The sequence below is a fragment of the Podospora bellae-mahoneyi genome (genome assembly GCF_035222275.1).
Source record: "Podospora bellae-mahoneyi strain CBS 112042 chromosome 1 map unlocalized CBS112042p_1, whole genome shotgun sequence".
Classification (NCBI taxonomy): Eukaryota; Fungi; Ascomycota; class Sordariomycetes; order Sordariales; family Podosporaceae; genus Podospora; species Podospora bellae-mahoneyi.
The window spans coordinates 2,760,343-2,777,057 of record NW_026946359.1 but is presented as its reverse complement, the minus strand read 5'-3'; the positions used below and the strand labels follow the sequence as shown (position 1 = coordinate 2,777,057).

General features: G+C 53.9%; 7 protein-coding genes across 7 annotated transcripts; 4 read left to right on the top strand and 3 right to left on the bottom strand.

Annotated features, from left to right (window-relative positions):
• Positions 1 to 1,173: 1,173 nt before the first annotated feature.
• Positions 1,174 to 2,994, bottom strand: QC761_108510 (uncharacterized protein; the record flags this gene model as incomplete). The annotated part of the gene is made up of 1 exon (XM_062874133.1): positions 1,174 to 2,994. One exon carries the CDS (start codon positions 2,992 to 2,994, stop codon positions 1,174 to 1,176), a length of 1,821 nt encoding a protein of 606 aa, XP_062737243.1.
• Positions 2,995 to 3,543: 549 nt separating this feature from the next.
• Positions 3,544 to 5,403, top strand: txl1 (Thioredoxin-like protein 1). The gene is made up of 3 exons (XM_062874132.1): positions 3,544 to 4,182; positions 4,279 to 4,835; positions 4,897 to 5,403. The coding sequence occupies exons 1-3, from the start codon at positions 4,089 to 4,091 to the stop codon at positions 5,236 to 5,238; spliced, it is 993 nt and encodes a 330-aa protein (XP_062737242.1). The 5' UTR covers positions 3,544 to 4,088; the 3' UTR covers positions 5,239 to 5,403.
• Positions 5,404 to 8,856: 3,453 nt separating this feature from the next.
• On the top strand, positions 8,857 to 10,179 carry QC761_108490 (uncharacterized protein; the record flags this gene model as incomplete). The annotated part of the gene is made up of 1 exon (XM_062874131.1): positions 8,857 to 10,179. The coding sequence occupies one exon, from the start codon at positions 8,857 to 8,859 to the stop codon at positions 10,177 to 10,179; it is 1,323 nt and encodes a 440-aa protein (XP_062737241.1).
• Positions 10,180 to 11,477: 1,298 nt separating this feature from the next.
• Positions 11,478 to 13,028, top strand: QC761_108480 (uncharacterized protein; the record flags this gene model as incomplete). Its single annotated transcript, XM_062874130.1, has 1 exon — positions 11,478 to 13,028. One exon carries the CDS (start codon positions 11,478 to 11,480, stop codon positions 13,026 to 13,028), a length of 1,551 nt encoding a protein of 516 aa, XP_062737240.1.
• Positions 13,029 to 13,535: 507 nt separating this feature from the next.
• QC761_108475 (uncharacterized protein) lies at positions 13,536 to 14,556 on the top strand (the record flags this gene model as incomplete). Its single annotated transcript, XM_062874129.1, has 2 exons — positions 13,536 to 14,001; positions 14,075 to 14,556. The coding sequence occupies 2 exons, from the start codon at positions 13,536 to 13,538 to the stop codon at positions 14,554 to 14,556; spliced, it is 948 nt and encodes a 315-aa protein (XP_062737239.1).
• Positions 14,557 to 14,928: 372 nt separating this feature from the next.
• Positions 14,929 to 15,894, bottom strand: YIP3_2 (Prenylated Rab acceptor 1; the record flags this gene model as incomplete). The annotated part of the gene is made up of 1 exon (XM_062871894.1): positions 14,929 to 15,894. The coding sequence occupies one exon, from the start codon at positions 15,892 to 15,894 to the stop codon at positions 14,929 to 14,931; it is 966 nt and encodes a 321-aa protein (XP_062737238.1).
• Positions 15,895 to 16,094: 200 nt separating this feature from the next.
• YIP3_1 (Prenylated Rab acceptor 1) lies at positions 16,095 to 16,622 on the bottom strand (the record flags this gene model as incomplete). The annotated part of the gene is made up of 1 exon (XM_062871893.1): positions 16,095 to 16,622. One exon carries the CDS (start codon positions 16,620 to 16,622, stop codon positions 16,095 to 16,097), a length of 528 nt encoding a protein of 175 aa, XP_062737237.1.
• Between the last annotated feature and the right edge of the window lie 93 nt (positions 16,623 to 16,715).

Sequence of the window (16,715 nt, the reverse complement as noted above, 5' to 3'; positions counted from 1 at the left end):
CGAGAGGCGGCAAGATGGCCTTAAATGGTCTGGATGTCGCCGTCTGCGCTTATCTGTCCGTCAGTCAGTCAAGACCTGGCAAGCTCGCAAGTCCGCGGCTGCGAGCACGAGACCGAGTCAAGCACTAGATTCTCCCGTGGCATCAATGCCGTAATTAATATGGTGTCCTGAGGAGAAAAAGGCCTGAAACATCAGCGGCCCAGATGCAAGGAATGGATGGAAGCGTGGTTGTGTCAAGTCTCATGCATCGTTTCAGGATGCTGGCCTGTGCGGTTGATCGGCACCAAAAATTGCCAGGAATGGTTCGGAGTAGGGGCTCTAATCACGTGCAAGCGCGTCAACTGCGCGGCCTAGCCCACTTCCATCGCGTGATCGCGTGCTTCAATTTTGTAGAGCGCGACAAATATGCCTGTACCATCCTGTATATTCATTTACCTTGCATTCTCAAACTCCTTTCTAGGGTGAGGCTCAGAACAGTTCAGGGTGGGACCTCCTATCGCTATAAGAACACCATCAAGCAAACATACTCTGTAGGACGGCCCGTTTTAGCCTTGATTTCGACTGAAGCATGTCTTCCAAGAGGAACTGGTTTTTTCCTGCCTCCGTTGGCTCATTATTTACACTCTTCATCACCGTGAGATCATAACTCATCCCATAGGAAGAAGGTCAATTATGATTCTGCAAAACATAACAACAGGCATCCACACCCACAAGCTCGTCAAACTATTGGGCCCGGTAAGACCAGTGTCGGCAAGTCTATCACATGGATGCGGCTTGTGCTTTTCGAGTATTCTCTCCAAGCCTGTATGATATTAACTTTCCAGTCATGATATTTGCAGCTCTGGTTGCCAAACATGCTTCTCATTTCAGTCGTCCGCGAGCTTGGTAGATCCATCAACCTTTTCTGATGAGCTCTTACACCAACTGGTCAGTTCACTAATCTTGATCTTAACAACAGCAGAGACATATTCCCGAAGAACATTGACGACTAAGCTTTTGGGTATATTAAATATATCGGTACCTAGGAAGCGGTCGTTACTGTCATTAAGATAGCATCATAAAGTACGTCATGTCGTATCTCATATACAAAAGCATTTCCGGGCCCTTGTGTATAGACAGCCAAATTCCAACCCAAAGGAAAACACTCATAACTCATAACACGTCCATCCTTGTTCAACATCTAAAATCCCCATACCGTCCTCGAGACTCCTCCCTCATGAGACTGACGTCGCTATTCCTGTCTCTCTCATAAATCCTCTCTCTGCTGTGAATATGGATATGCTCGCAATCAGGCCCGTGTCGACCATGGCCATAGTAGTGGTGGCAATCACATCCACCACGACGTTCGTGCCTGTACTCCCTGCCTCCCACACTCGACACTGAACTCTCCCTTCTTATCCTCTCCCGCTCCCTCTCCGCAACTGTAATCCTCACCCTGTCCCTCTCATCCACAGAGCTCTGACTATCGCAGCTCCTATCCCTCATCCTGTTCAGCCTTCTCACACTGCTTCGAGGCACTCTGCTATCCATACCCTCGACGCCGCGAATGCTATCTCTGGGGACTCTGCTTTCCATTCCTTCGACACCCCTGATGCTGTCCCGAGGAACCCTACTTTCCATGCCTTCGACGCCCCTGATACTATCTCTTGGTACCCTGCTTTCCATGCCTTCAACACCTCTAATACTGTCTCGCGGTACTCTGCTCTCCATACCCTCAACGCCCCTAATACTTTCACGTGGCACTCTGCTCTCCATACCCTCCACACCCCGAATACCACCAGTAGGAACCCTGCTTTCCAATCCGTCCACACCCCTAATGCTTTCCCTAGGGACTCTGCTCTCGGTTCCTTCTACTCCTCTGATACCTCCCTTAGGAACATGATTCTCCAGCCCTTCAACTCCTCTGATACCTCCAGTAGGGACCTTGCTTTCAAGCCCCTCGACACCTCTGATTCCACTCTCCGGCCTCCGACTTTCCAAGCCATCCACGCCCCTGATTCCACTCTCCGGCCTCCGATTTTCTAATCCATCCACGCCTCTGATTCCACTCTCCGGTCTCCGATTTTCCAATCCATCCACACCTCTAATACCACTCTCCGGCCTCTTACTTTCAAGTCCCTCCACCCCCCTAATCCCACTCTCCGGCCCCCTCCTATCCAATCCTTCCACCCCTCTCACCTCCCTCATCGGAATCCTACTCTCCAACCCCTCCACCCCCCTAATCCCACTCTCCGGCCTCCTATTCTCCAACCCCTCCACCCCCCTGACCTCCCTCATCGGAATCTTACTCTCCAACCCCTCAACATACCTATACGTCTCCCTCTTCCTCAACGGCGGGCTCGGCGTCCTCGGCGCCGGCAGCATCGGAACCGGCACCTTGACCTCATACGGCACCGGCACCTGAACCTCATACGGCACCGGCACCTCCACCTCCACCACCTTCTCCTTCTCAACCGGATACGGCATCGGCACCTCCACCTCAACAACCTTCTCCCTCTCCACCGGGTAAGGAACCGGAACCTCCACCTCAACAATCCGCTCCCTATCAACAGGGTAAGGCACGTGAACCTCATAAGGGACAAGCCGTTCCCGCTCGATGATCACCTCCCTTTCGCGAGTTTCCCTGCGAGGGGAGTGGGAACGCCTTTTGCGGCGGGATTTGCGGGATTTGGAAGATTTGGACGTTTCGGAGGGGTCGACGTCTACGGCTATGACGTCGATTGTGTCGTCTTCCTCTATTGGGGCCGGGGGTGGAGGGGGAGGGGGAGGGCATGGTTCCACGACTACTGGGGGGGGAGGGGGGAGGGGTTGAAGGACAACCGGAGTGGGAGGGGGGGGAGGAAGAGGTTGGAGGACAACGGGGGGGGGAGGGGTGGGTACCCGGGCCGGGACGATGGTGGTTACTTTGCGGCGGCGCTCGTGGAGGCCGGGGCGAGGCGGGTCGAGGTAGAGGTACTTCTTGTGGCGGGATTTGTCGCGTTCGTAGAGGGCCATGACGGGCGAGTGGTGGATGTTGTGGCGGTGATAGATAGTAATGGATAGAGACTGGAGATCGTGTTAGATAGAGAGACCTGAGGCTGGTGGAGATAGGATTCGGTTTACCAGGTAACGTCGATTCCGAGGGTGAGTTAATTGGAAGGGGGGAATGTTATGTAGATATTGATCAGTCCCTAGAAACGATGGCAGGACACAGCAACGGCACTAGAGCCGTAGACTGTTGCTTAAATCGCCTAGTCAAGAACCCGAAGCACACAAGGTTTTGTGTGAGGGAAGATTGTCTGGTGTTGAGATGAAAAGACCAGATGGCAACGGGAAGAGAAAAATACTACTAATAATGGAATCTCGCGGATCATCTGCCCCTTCATAGACCTTGTCGGGGTGCTGGGTCGGGCATCTTGAGGAGGTGCTCATGAGCGTGGTCTTATGACGTAGTTTGTGTGACCCATGGGTTTCCCTGCTTGGAACCAGAACGAACCCTTGTGACGCATGTCTCATTCGAACTGCACTTTGCCAAAAAGAGAGGCGAGATGAGTCCTATTATGTAGATATTTCTATTGATACGGTGAAGACTGCTTGCTGAAATTCGACGTCTTTATTGACATAAATCCACACCGGTGACAATGTAGTTGTTGTCGTCGTTGAACAGTTGGCCGTTGACAAGCCTGGTTCGACGGTTAGCTACCCGTGATGCCATACAGACTGATAGACACCAATGTCGACACTTGTTTTTCCTGTATTATGTAGCGTTGTCTAGGAAGCTTTTGTGTATTGCTCAGCTGAATGAGACATGTGGAATGTTCAAGAAAGAGAATTTTCTGTTCAACATCATCGGATGGTCTCTGGGTTTCCGAGAGAGCTGCCAAGAGCTGAACCCCGCGCTAAGACACTTCAGGGTTAGGCCCCCACCAGCTGGTTCCTTGCAGGGGTCTCTTCGTGGGGCAGAGCTCTGTTGTCATCGCCGGGCACTCTTCCATCGACCATCAACTATCGACAACACTTATTACATAGGTTCTCGCCCGACACCATCTCGCCGTACCCTATCGAAAACCTTCGCGAAAGCGCCGGGGAAATAATTTTCGTCGCCCGCCATGTCGTCAACACACGACTCCAAGCCGATAGAGGTTACCTCCTCAGCGCAGTTCCAAACCATCTTGCAAACCAATGCTTTGGTTGTCGCAGACTGTAAGTGTTCTGTCGCGTCGATGCCCCAACATGGGCCACCCTCATGCTATCTAGCACCCCGAACTCTTGCTAAGAAGCTGGCGTTTGTTTCTGTAGTCTATGCCGACTGGTGTGGCCCTTGCAAGGCGATCAAGCCCATCTTCGAGAAGGCGTCCAAGGAGCTCTCGCACGAAAACGTCTTGGCCTTCATCAAGGTCAACACCGACACCCAAAAGGACATTGCCCAGGCCTACAACGTCACCTCTCTGCCAACCTTTATCTATTTCCGAAATGGCCAGATTACCTCCCGGGTGAAAGGGGCAGATGTGCAGAAGCTCTCGGGCATGCTTGAGACCATCCGCGGGCATTTTCAAGAGGCTATCGAGAACCCTGGAGGAGCCGCCGGAGGGTCAAGCAGTAGCGGTGCGACCTGGAGAGGTGCGGAGCTGCCTCGCGGCTACACTGATATCACAGATCAGATCGAGATCAACCGTTGCGAGCTTCTGAACGTTGAGTCTGGCCCAGAGGGTGTGCGCACTCTGCTTGACAAGTCCAGGCCAAGTGCGCTGTCAGGGCAAAAGAGTGCTACAAAGGACTGGGTGGAAAGTGACACGGATGAGCAGCTGATGCTCTTTTTGCCTTTCCAGGCCATGATTAAGCTACACACTCTTCAGGTGCGTTCGCCTGGAACCAACGCAGCACAGAGGAGCATCCTACTGACCTGACCATCTCCAGATCACCTCATTGCCTCCCTCTGATGATGACGATGACGAAGCTCCCATGCGACCCAAAACCATCAAGCTGTTTACCAACAAGTCGCATAACCTCGGGTTTGACGAGGCCGAGGACATGAGTGCCACGCAGGTCATCGAGCTCTCGGAGAAGGATTGGAACCCGGATGGCACAGCCAACATCAGTTTACGATATGTGAAGTTTCAGAACATCAACAGCCTGGTGTTGTTTGTGGTGGACGGGGACGGTGACAGCGAGAAGGTGAGACTGGACCGTGTCCGGTTAATTGGCGAGGCTGGGGAGAAGCGTGAGATGGGCAAGCTCGAGAAGATCGGTGATGAATAGAGTCCGTACGAATCAAGGCTACCCAGTCCGGACTGAGGGCTGGGGAGTTGGAGGGCTTCCATTTCCAGAGACAGAGAGAGAAATCATATCGACTCTAGATTATGATCTATATGAGCGTGGCTGGGGTGTTAAGGGTCGGAATGTCTCTTGCCAACCGAACAGTCTTAGGAGCTGGTTTTCCGATAAGGAATTCATGATACCATTCTCTTTTCGTCCCAATGTAGGAGGTGGCAGCTCGATGGTGTATACTAATCCAGCTCACTTGTGCATAACGCGTTGGCAGTGAAAGAGATATGGATAAATTAACCCAGCACCCACTTCGAAGAAGAGGGATGGCTTGTACAGCCCAACCTCATTCCTGGAACCACAGCAATAAACAATCATAGGATCGACGGGTTAAAACGCATGGCTGGTGGTCTTCCTGGTTGTGCTTGGAAAGGCATTGGAAACGGGATAAACGGTTTGAGCATCCAACACAGTGCCTGGTAAAACCCGTTGACAATAGCCGCCGCAAAGACGGCATTGACGACAAGCTTCCCTCATCACAATCCAGAGCCTGGTAACGATGGAGGAAGAACCAAAGTCGGTGGGAAATCGAACACGACTACCAAGACACTGGCACACACGCAAAAGTCACAGAAAATAGTTATGTCCAACCTCAACACCACCACCGAGCCCTGGAGGGGTTCTCCTCGGTGGGCTGACTGGTAGAAGAGATCGGCGTGCAATTCATTGATCTGTGCCACGACTGACGCTGCAAGTCACATAGAAATCCCCGAAGGAATCGGACTCGAGCAACACGGGTAATGTTTTGAAATGGTCGTGGCGCCGCACGAAGAAAAAAAAAGAAGAAAAGGAAACCGAAACAAATTTTCGCTGCTTGCTGTTGATATTCCAAAATCCTGGTGGAGCGCCCCGCTTAGTCATTCGGCAGTCGGTCTGCAACCAATCAGAGGAGGTCAGGTCCAAAGTTCCGGAACAATTCCTTGGCCGACCAGACCGATCCCGACCCCGCTTTTCTTGTCTGCTCGGGAACCTCGCGAGAAGAGCAGGGCTGGCTCGGACCTCACCGACAGCCCCCACTTCCTGGGCATCTTTCTCGCCGGAGTTTGTCGCTTCCGCTTCATTCAGTCGCTTCCATCTTCTCCATGATCACAATGTCGAGTGACAGTGACACACCCCTCATGGCTTAAGTGTCGGAGGGCCTTCCGCATTCGATGGCCGGACTCGCCCGTCGCGGCGCGAGTGACCACCTCGACCAACAGAAACGTCGAGGACTTGATTAAACGGAGGTCTTTTCATCTATGTCACGCACCTCCCACCAAACAAAGTCACAGAAAAGGAACTTGCTTGGTGTTTCGTCCCGTCTGCGTCGGGCCAGTCCACTGACCTTGATCACCCAATCGACGTTTGGTTTCGAGTTTCGAGGGATTCATCACGGATTTCAAAAAGGGCCCTTCCGTCCGTTCGGTCTCACATTTCCCCCTCATCACTCTCTTCGTGCGCAACCTCGCAGCCCGGGCGTTTTGCCATCCATGCTCGATGTGGTACTCTGGAGTCCCCTATCCCCACGTCCATCCCGCCCCGAGTCACCGTCACCGTTCATGGGCTGGTACGTACATGTATGTTTTCTCCGTAGCAGATGTACGCTACCCATCTCGCTTGGTTGCCGTTCCGCAGCTCCTCCTCGCCTGCAATGTTTGTGTACGGAATCTGATTAATATTTCTGTGCGCTATTGATCGTTACGCATGACAGGCGGCTTCTCAGCTTGTTGGCGCCCCATGCCGTCACAATCCTGGGGACAGGGATATTTCTGGAACTTTGGAGGGGCTCAACTTGGTCGTTGGATATCTTGGTTCTGTCGTTGACCAGCAAAAGCGATCTGGCGTCTTCGGGACAAGTTGGCGTAGAGGTTGTGCCCCCTCCTCCCAGGACCAGGACCAGGACCAGCCTCCCTACCGCTACTTGGGTAGTTTTCTGGGCGTCCCACTACAACACTACCTCCACTTGCTCGATCACCAGAGCCGGCGCTCAACTGCGACTCTGCTTCGACGGCACGTTACCATGGGCCCCAAGATCGGTAAGCCTGAAGAGCTAATGAATTGGATCACTGCAGGATTAAAACGTGGTCCCTTATATGCTAAGAATAGCTCACTACTTTTCCCTGGCCACGTACCATCCGTTTACTACGCTGCATGCTATGCTCTGCAGCGCTCCCTTGTCTCTCTGACCTCACTGACCTCACACTACTCTGACCTGGGTAGTTAATGTCTCGTCTTTGCTTATTATTCCACGAGAGTACTACCTACATACGCGGCCAAAGGACCCAGGAGGGGGTCCTTGCTGCCTTTTCGCCATCCCGCTCCCAACTCCCAAGACGGCCAGTTCTTGATGCTCAGTGGGTTTCCCCAGCTGACGGGGGACTTCCCAATGGCCGGCTGGCTCCCTTTGACATTTTTTGTTGGGTCCACGCTTGGGGCTTGCTCCCAGCTGCCTCTTCAAGCCACTTCGTCTTCGGGCTGCCACAGTGGGAAGCAGAAATGACATGAATATGACCAAGCCCTCCACTGCCCAACAGTCGGTAGCCTCGGATGGGCCATGGCCATGTCATGCTGTGCCGGCCAGCGAGCAGTACCGTGCGGGAGTTTGCCTCTTGTGGAAGGTTTTGGGGCCTGTTCGTCCCATCTTGAAAGCCGTCCAGGATTCCTTCGGCTCCCATGTCCAAGCAAGCACAGATGGTAGTCCACCTACGGTTGGGTTTTGGCAGCACTAGGGGGGAAGAAGTGCACCTTGTATCCACCCCCCTGACCTCGTTTCCGACATGTGCTACTCCCGACGTGCTCCCGAGCATGGTGCTTTGGTCCAGGGTTCCGTATTGCCATTGCCAGGCTGGTCAAGCTCGGTTCGCCCTCGTGCTCGCTTTGTCAAGTGACGGGAGCTGAGAAGCCACAGAACAGCCCCAAAACTTGGTGGTGTCCTGCCTTCGTACCCCTTCTCGATTTCTCTTCCAACTTCCTCCTTTTTTTTCTGACCTTTCAAGAGACTCCCTTCCATAGTGGATGACGTGATACCGCACATAGTCTGTTGCAGCTGAGAACTTTCCCCCATATCCCATCAACACCCTCTCACTGGTCAACCTCCCCAGGTATTCCACGCACACCAAAGCCTCCATATAACTCAGCTTCTCATAAGCAACCCTCCCGCCCGGCCTGCCACCTGCAAGTCCAACATTCTGCAGAATCCCGCCACCAAGCGGTAGCAACAGTCGATCGAGGGAAAGGGAAGGGACATTAATAGTGGGCGGTCTTATTTCCAGTGAATTACCGGCATTCTCATATCACAGCCCATTATTTTTTTTTTTCCAGTCGACGTGTCGTTGGAGAGAGCGGCTCAAAGAGTCGGTGTGGAGAGGTTGATTTGACGTGGCCAGCGGGACCGAGAGGCTGGGCCGGCTATTATCATCAGAGGCCCGACGACACGGGAGAAAGGACCTTTCTACTTGGCGAGACCGGATCTGGCCGAACGAAGGCTGCCCGACATATCAGGGCCGTACGAAGCACGAAATTCTGACGGTTGGGAAGAAATCTAGCATCGACCACTACGATTCGAGGCCCGACATGATGCATCGCGATCAGAACTACCACAGGCGAGGGTTCGCTCAGACGCCGACAGAGTTTTGGAGTTTTCAGCGATTACCGGCGGAGATCCGGAATATGATTTGGGAGTACTCGTTGCCAGAATCTCGGGTGTACGAGGTCATGGATGCTCCCAGCTCCAAACAGAAGACTCCGGCTCAGAAGGGGTTGATGTTTGCCAATGTGCACCCGGAGCCTCCTCCGCCGCTGGCAGCTGTCTGTCGAGAGAGCCGATGCTTTGTGCTTCACCACTACAAACCGTTGACGCTAGGCCCGACGACGAAGTACGTCGACCTCTCCCGGGACATCTTGCTCCTGGAACCATATCTGTTGGTCAAACGGCTACACCGGACGCTGCATTTCATGAGCCAGATTTCTCTTGTGCGGGACAACATCAACAGACTGGCCCTCGGCACCTCATACGGCATCTACCCAGGAATCTTTCACCCTGTGTTGAGCTGGAAGGTCTCCAAGACGAACATGCACAAGCTGATGACCAGTCTGGCCAAGTTCCCCAAGCTACAAACATTGGTGTTTGTCGTTCATCAGGAGTTCCAGTTCGAGTTTGATTTCGGGCACCCATCCGGGATGGCGCCCCTTTCAAACCATCAGCAGCACGCACAAGTACAAGGGGCAGCAGCGACGGGCATGGGCGGTTATCCATCACCAGCACCGAGCAGTGCGATCAGTGGAACTGGCACTCCAATGCCAAGTTTATCACCATCAGCAAGTCGTTTGCCCACTCCAATGAGCAGCAATGCCCCTTCGCCATCACCGCCCCAGTCATTACCTCTTCCATCTCTGCCACCATTGTCTTCGTCTCCTCCATCAACCTCTGCTTCCTCCTCATCATCTGAGCCACAATACCGACCCCAACAGATACACCAAGCCTACCGGTTCAAGTTCGACATTGAAGCCAACATCAACCACCAACCCCGACGGCCTCACCACAACGAGCTGTCGTACTACCCGCTGCCAATCGACGAGGAGAAAGACGACTGGGACCTCGGGGAGATTGGGGAGGAAGGGGAGTGGTGCGATCCACGGCCGACGAATGATGACTGGAGGCGGTTTAGGAAGAGGTTCGTGTGGGCTATGGATAAGAGCACCGCTCCTGAGGAGGAGAAGCCAGAGAAGACTGGGGCCAAGAGAGGGGCAGAGGATGACCTGAGGGGTTTGGCGAAGAAGTTGAAGCTCAAGGGGGCGAGCCTGTTGTGGAGGTATACCAGTCAGAGGAATGGGGGGTATGCTGGGTATGCTGGGTTGAGTTCGGGAGTGCAGGGAAGGGGGGGGTATGCTTCTTGATTTGGGCTTGCATGCATGGCAGGGATTCTGGCTTCAAAATAATGGGGTTCATGAGCAGCGGTTTCTGTTCTACATTTCTGCCCTATATTCTGTGACATCAAGAGGGAGAAGCAAAAACGGACGGGTGGTCAAGACACGACCGGAGAATAGCAGACAGCACGGCGTTTATATAGGTGCTTTTGGGGGATTTAACGAACGGATTTCAAAGGGTTTACGACCGAGATACATTTATACCCTTGCTTTTTTTTTTTTTTTTTTTTTTTTGGTTGCGAACTAGTTTGCAGATTACATTTGAGGTCATTAATAAACAGGCATATCTCGATTCAAATCTCAACTCTTACCTCCATCATCACCACCAGTTTCAGAATGACCTGACTTACGGCAGTACAAACCTGAGATATTCCCGAGGCATGGAAAGTGGCGCTCGTTCGTCACACAAAGCCCTCTCGGAGAAATTACCAACCAAAACTGCCAGATGGAACGAACCAGAACAACACTTCACATCACACAGGTGTGTGTGTGTGTGTGTGTGTGTGTTCAACTTGCAAGGTCACGTCAGACCCCTTGCTTTCTGGAACTGTGTTTCTCTGGTACTTGTACTGCCTTCCGCATTGGGAAAACACAGGCTGCTGCTGGTTTGGCCTTTTGCGCAGGAACGGACCTGACTTGCTTGGCTGGACAATGGAATGCGAGTTATCTCCTTGAGGGGGAGGCTTTCGGTGATACAGGAAGCATGATGTGGTGGTCATGTATGTACTCGGGCAGGTACAGCCCTTGCGATGGAAGTTGGAACGGTCAAACGGTGAGAAGTCCGTTTGTGTCGAGGCAAGGCCAAAACCAAAACCCGCTTTTATATCCATTCGGACCAATCATATCGACGACGTGGGCAAGGGAACCAACAACATCCGGATTGGCCAGTGCGATTTTTGCTATCGCTCTTTCAATGGTTGAACATGCATTTCACGACAGTTTCCCATTTTCCCAATCCTTTTCCTTTTGCTCATCGGTTGGTTTTAGGGATTCCAAAAGCCCGAGGTCGGGGTAATATAATGCAAACGCGCTGTTTATGAAACCGAAAACTTTACACATCACGCCTTTTGCGACATGAGACAAGACGTCTGAACGTCGAGCAACTTTGCCAGCAACGATATACCCACACAAAACCGTTTATGAGACGAGGTTTTATACGCCTAGTGCGGCTCTTCTCACGACTCGATCTTACATTACTTTAACACGCCTACGTTTACAATATCTTGAGCACTTACCACCATCACAATCAGCTAACGCTCACCGCCAAAATGAGGAGCCTACTCTCCTCCACCTACTCCTCCTCATCATCGCAACAACAACCATCACCACCACCCCTCCAACCACCAACGGAGCAAACCCCCCTCCTCCTCCCCCTCCCAACAACAGGAGGCAACGCAGCCCTCCCCCCAGGTCCCTCCCCAACCATCAACAATGACCCCCCAGAAGAAGAATCCGAACCCCCCTTCCCAGCCTCCCAAATCCTCCTCCTCTGCCTCGCCCGCCTCCTCGAACCCATAGCCTTCTTCTCCATCTTCCCCTACATCAACAAAATGGCCCAAGAAAACGGCGCCCTTCCCGATACAGACGTAGGCTTCTACTCGGGCCTGATCGAATCCCTCTTCTCCCTCACCCAAATGTTTGTCATGATCTTCTGGGGCCGGGCCTCCGACTCCTTTGGTCGAAAACCCGTCCTTGTCGCCTCCATAGTAGGGGTTTCCCTCGCGACGATGCTGTTTGGCACTGCCAAAACAATCACAGAAATGATTGTTTATCGGTGCGCGGCGGGTGTCTTTGCGGGGAACGTGGTGACGATCAGGACCATGATTGCGGAGCAGTGCGGGCAGAGGAGCGGGAACCACCAGGCCAAGGCGTTTGGGTGGTTTAGCATTGCGAATAATATGGGGATTTCGCTTGGGCCGTTGATGGGGGGGATGTTGGCTGAGCCGGCGGGGACGTGGCCGGGGTTTTTCGAGGGGGGGTTGATGGAACGGTATCCGTATCTGTTGTCTAGTTTGGTGATTGGGGGGATGGGGTTGGGGTGTGCTGGGGTGGTTGGGGTTTGGGTGGAGGAGACGTTGGATAGGGGGACGGAGGGGAAGAGGGAGGTGGAGAGGATGACGGTTGGGCAGTTGGTGAGGAGTCCCGGGGTGGGGATCGTGTTGGTGGTGAATGGGTGGGTGATGTTGCTGGCTTACTCTTACACGGCCATCTTGCCGGTGTTTTGGTTTACCAAGGTGGAGTTGGGGGGGTTTGGGTTCTCGCCGGTGCAGATTTCGTGGCTGATGGGGCTTACTGGGTTGAGTCAGGCGGTTTGGATGCTGGCGATCTTCCCGAGGCTGCAGGCGAGGATTGGGACGAATGGGGTTATGAGGGTTTGTGCGAAGGCGTATCCATTCTTCTTTGGGCTGGGGCCGGTGTTTAGCATGTTGCTGAGGACGGGAAGGCCGGAGTTTGTGAGGGTGTTTTGGGTGTGTGCGCCGGTGTTTTTCTGCTTGGGGAGCGGGGTGAGTATGTCGTTTACAGCTATTCAGCTTGCTGTCAATGATGTTGCTCCTGTTGCGAGGATGCTTGGGACGTTGGTGTCGATTTCGCAGGCTGTGGTGAGCGGGACGAGGTCGTTTTCTCCGGCTCTGTTTGCGAGTCTGTATGCGTTGAGTGTGAAGGCGCAGTGGTTGCTGCATGGGTATTCGATTTGGGTGTTGATGGTGGCTATGGCGTTGGTGTTTACCGTGTTGAGTCTTTGGCTGCCTGATTATGAGCAGCTGAAGAAGGAGAGGGAGGCGAGGGCTGAGGGGGAAAGTGAAAGACTTTTGGCTTGAAGTTGATGTGATACAAAAACGCATGCGATAGAACGGGGAATATTAATAGACAGCATTGAGACAATGTAGATAGCTTCACATAATATCCCAGGGTTAGGGTCACTTACACCCGCACCCCTGCGGCACCAACAGTCGTTTCAGCCAGGGCTCCGCAACCTGTCATCCAATCAACACCATGCCGACAAGGATCACAGCTCGTTGACCAGCCTCATGATTTTTGGCATTTGTTGAATTCGCGGGGAGAGGCGAAGCGGTGAAATCACTCCCCTCTCTTCGTTTCCATTTTTCTGGGTCAGATGTGTATCCGTTGCTTCGCTGTCAATCTTTGTTTCGTGCATTGATTTAGTGTCTGGTTTGACGCAACTCGTACCTGCATTTTGCGGTGCCTCTGCTATTCTTGGTGATAGCTCCATTATTTTCAAGGGACCCTGCTGATCAGCCCTACGAACGCGTCCCCTGTTTCTCGCGAGAACCTCCACCACATCTTGAGAAGACTCTATCGTCAAAATGGGCCTCCTAGACGACGCCTCCTCCGTCATCTCGGGTCGAACGGCCCACTCAACCTCCAAACGGCACCACCGATCCCATCACCGCTCCAGCAGGAAGCACCACCGTTCGAGGTCCAAGGACCGCTCTTCTCCCCGGGAGTATCATCGCGAGGAGCGCTCCCGGAGCAGGCACCGTTCTTCAAAGAAGCATCATCATCGTCATGCGGGGGAGGAAAGCGGGTCGGTGATGGGGGGTATAACCTCCTTCTTCGCCTCCCCGTCCTCAGACGACGACGACCTCATCTACGGCGACCATGAGCCCGCCCCCTCCCGCTCTCAGCGCAACCGTTCCCGGTCGAGGTCTCGTCATAGGGGCAGTGTGGATGATGATTCCCGTTCGTTCTTCTCCCAATCCAACGCCTCACGCGCGTTGTTTAACCTCGCAGGTGGCAACGCATCCCGATCCTCCTTCTTTGCTGGGTTTGGTTCGTCTCCCACACATTAAACCCCCCCTTTTCCTTATATCCCATACTAACCTCCCCTCCTCCCCCTCCCCAGGCGGCCGCCCAAGCACCCCCTCCTCCTACTATAAACGCTCCCCCCGCCCCAACCTCCTAACCAAACTCCACAAAAAAATCCGCCGCCTCCTCCGCGACCTCCTCAACCACGCAAAGCGCCACCCCCTCAAGGTCTTCATGCTAGTCATCATGCCCCTCCTCACCGGCGGGTTCCTCACCGCCCTCCTCGCAAAAGTAGGGATCCGTCTCCCCAAAGCAATCGAGCGGCTCATCGGGGTGGCCGGTAAAGCCGCATCAGGAGACAGCGTAGGACTCGTTGGCGAGGCAGTCAAACTCGCCGGTGCGGCTGGGGGTGCCGCCGGGGCGGTCAAAATGGCCAGATCAACAGTGGAACGATCGACGAGGGGTTACGACGGGAGTTCGTGGGAGAAGACGACCGAGAGTTTTACTAGGGAATTAGGGGGTGGTGGTGGATGGGGGGATGGGATGGTCAAGGGGGTGAAAAAGTTCTTTTCTGATTAACTGACACAAACGACAATCGATGATGATGACGATGATGATGATGGTACGTGGGAAAAGGTATCGTGATGGATATTATTAAACAACGGGCGTTAATGGTCAAGTATACCTCGGTGGAATTTGTAAGTCAGCACAATCAAACATGGCAAGGGCACATATTGCCAACAAGAAAACTTCACACAAACTCATTTGATTTCAAATTCCCACACAAGTCTATAGTTATCCCAGCCGATCCTCTTTCCCCAAAATCCGCGCTGTTTGCTCCAGGATGATAAATAGACTCCGACCGCCGCGCACGCACGCACACAAAACTTTGCCCAGAGAGGAGAATGAAAAGAGAGAAAAATACAGAAAACAGAGACACATTCGGCTTCATCATTTCGCTTTCCTTCTAGCAGTACCCAAGATACTGGTCCGTGTAGCAACCGACTTCTTGCGCGAAGGCACAGCCGAACTGGAAGAAGATGACTTCTTGGCCGAAGGAGACAACTTGTCATCGCCCCTCGAGTCAGGACGGGTGGTGCCGGAGCTGTTGACCCGCCCAGGAGGCGCAGGGTCAAAGGCGTCCTCGCTGCCGCTGGCGCTGTCTTCGTGACCGCCGGTCCGTCGGCGAACAACCGTTGAAGATCCATAATAGGGTGCTCCCGACAAAGGGTCAAGATGAAGTGTCCGCGACGAGGCTGAGGCTCCTGAAAGAGGCGATGGCTGCTTGTCCGTCATGTACTGGAAGGGATCCTGAGACTCGCTGCGGCGTTGAGGGCCCCTCGGATGGTCGGAAGAATCAGAGGGCTGCCGAGAGCTTGGTCGAATCTCGGAATCGCCCTTGCGAATGTACGAGTACGTGAACGGCGACAAGTCCCGGTCTCTGTCAACCCTGGTCTGGCTAGGTGTCCTGGATGCACTAGAGCCTGAACGAGGAAGCGAGCGCGAAGAGGAAGGAGGAAAGTAGCCCATTGGTGGCTGTGCTGGTTCTCTTTCCGAATTTGGATCGGGCGAAGAGGCCGAAGGGGGCGTGCTGCCGTCAGATGGCAGTCGATTGGCGCTGCGGGCAGCAGGTCCAAGTGCAGTGATGGGAACGGCAACACGCTCTCTCCGTGGTGGCCTCGTCCTTTGGTACTCCATGATCGCCAGCTTCTTCTGATAGGCAGCCAACTCCTCCTTGCCCAACTTCACATTCGTCTTGCCTCTCGAATGGGCACGCGCTACACGTGCCATGGCAGCCTCGGCGAGAGCCTCCTCCCGCGGGCTGAGCATGGGCATGTCATCGTCATAGTCATCATCCGTCCCGTCTTCCGAGTCGTCCGTCGTCTCCTCTCCGTCCTCCCGAGCAACGATATTCATGCCCGAACCAAAGCTTCCACCCCGTCTGACCAATGCGCTCGAGGCCAGCCCGACACCAGAATCAGATTCATCCACTTCTTCGACACGCCGGTCATCACCCCACCAGCTGTCGTCCCCCTGGCGCGCCTCATATTTCCTCCGCTCGCGCCTGGATGGTCTTCCCCCATGGGGCGAAAATTTGGGAGCTCGTGGCCGACCACCTAGACCACCTCCCCGGAAAAAGCCTCATCGATAGGCTTGTCCAAAAGTGCGGCGTGGCCGAGAATGACCACACCACTGGCGCCAATCAACCACATCATGAGGCCGAAGACGCCGGAAATCAGGGCGATTGGGATCGCAATGACCCAAAGGCCGGTATAAAGTTGCATTGTCGAGAAGCGCTGGGTGCCAAACTCGAGATCTTGACCGTCGAGCTTGCCAATGATGAACATGCCCACGGTGACAAAGATGATGTCGAACAAGACCAAGGGCTTGGTGAGGAGGCCGTAGACGCAGAGCATCAGGAAGACGATGGCATAGTTGCTCGAGAAGTGGCCGAGATTGTAGTTGACACGCGACTGCATCTCGACAAAGTTCTCAGGCTTGTTCACACGCTTGATGTCGAGGAACTCGGAGAGGGGCTTGAGGTTGGCAAAGCGGTTGCCAATGGTGTTGGCGCGCAGGCTGCTGAAGCGCTCCCCCATGCTGAAGCGCGAGGTGAGCAGGTCGATGGGAACCTGGATGGACATGCTGTCGGTGTTGGTGGCTTTGCAAGCACGGCGAAGAGGGGAGGAGGCGAAGAGATTAGATGCGACCAGCAGGCGTGGTGTCTTGACGACGGC

Excerpts from the sequence above, each read along its gene's own strand:
- txl1 (XM_062874132.1), top strand. The coding sequence starts at position 4,089 with ATGTCGTCAACACACGACTCCAAGCCGATAGAGGTTACCTCCTCAGCG. Across the intron at positions 4,183-4,278 it reads TGCTTTGGTTGTCGCAGACT|TCTATGCCGACTGGTGTGGC; the intron begins GTAAGTGTTCTG and ends TTGTTTCTGTAG. Across the intron at positions 4,836-4,896 it reads TTAAGCTACACACTCTTCAG|ATCACCTCATTGCCTCCCTC; the intron begins GTGCGTTCGCCT and ends GACCATCTCCAG.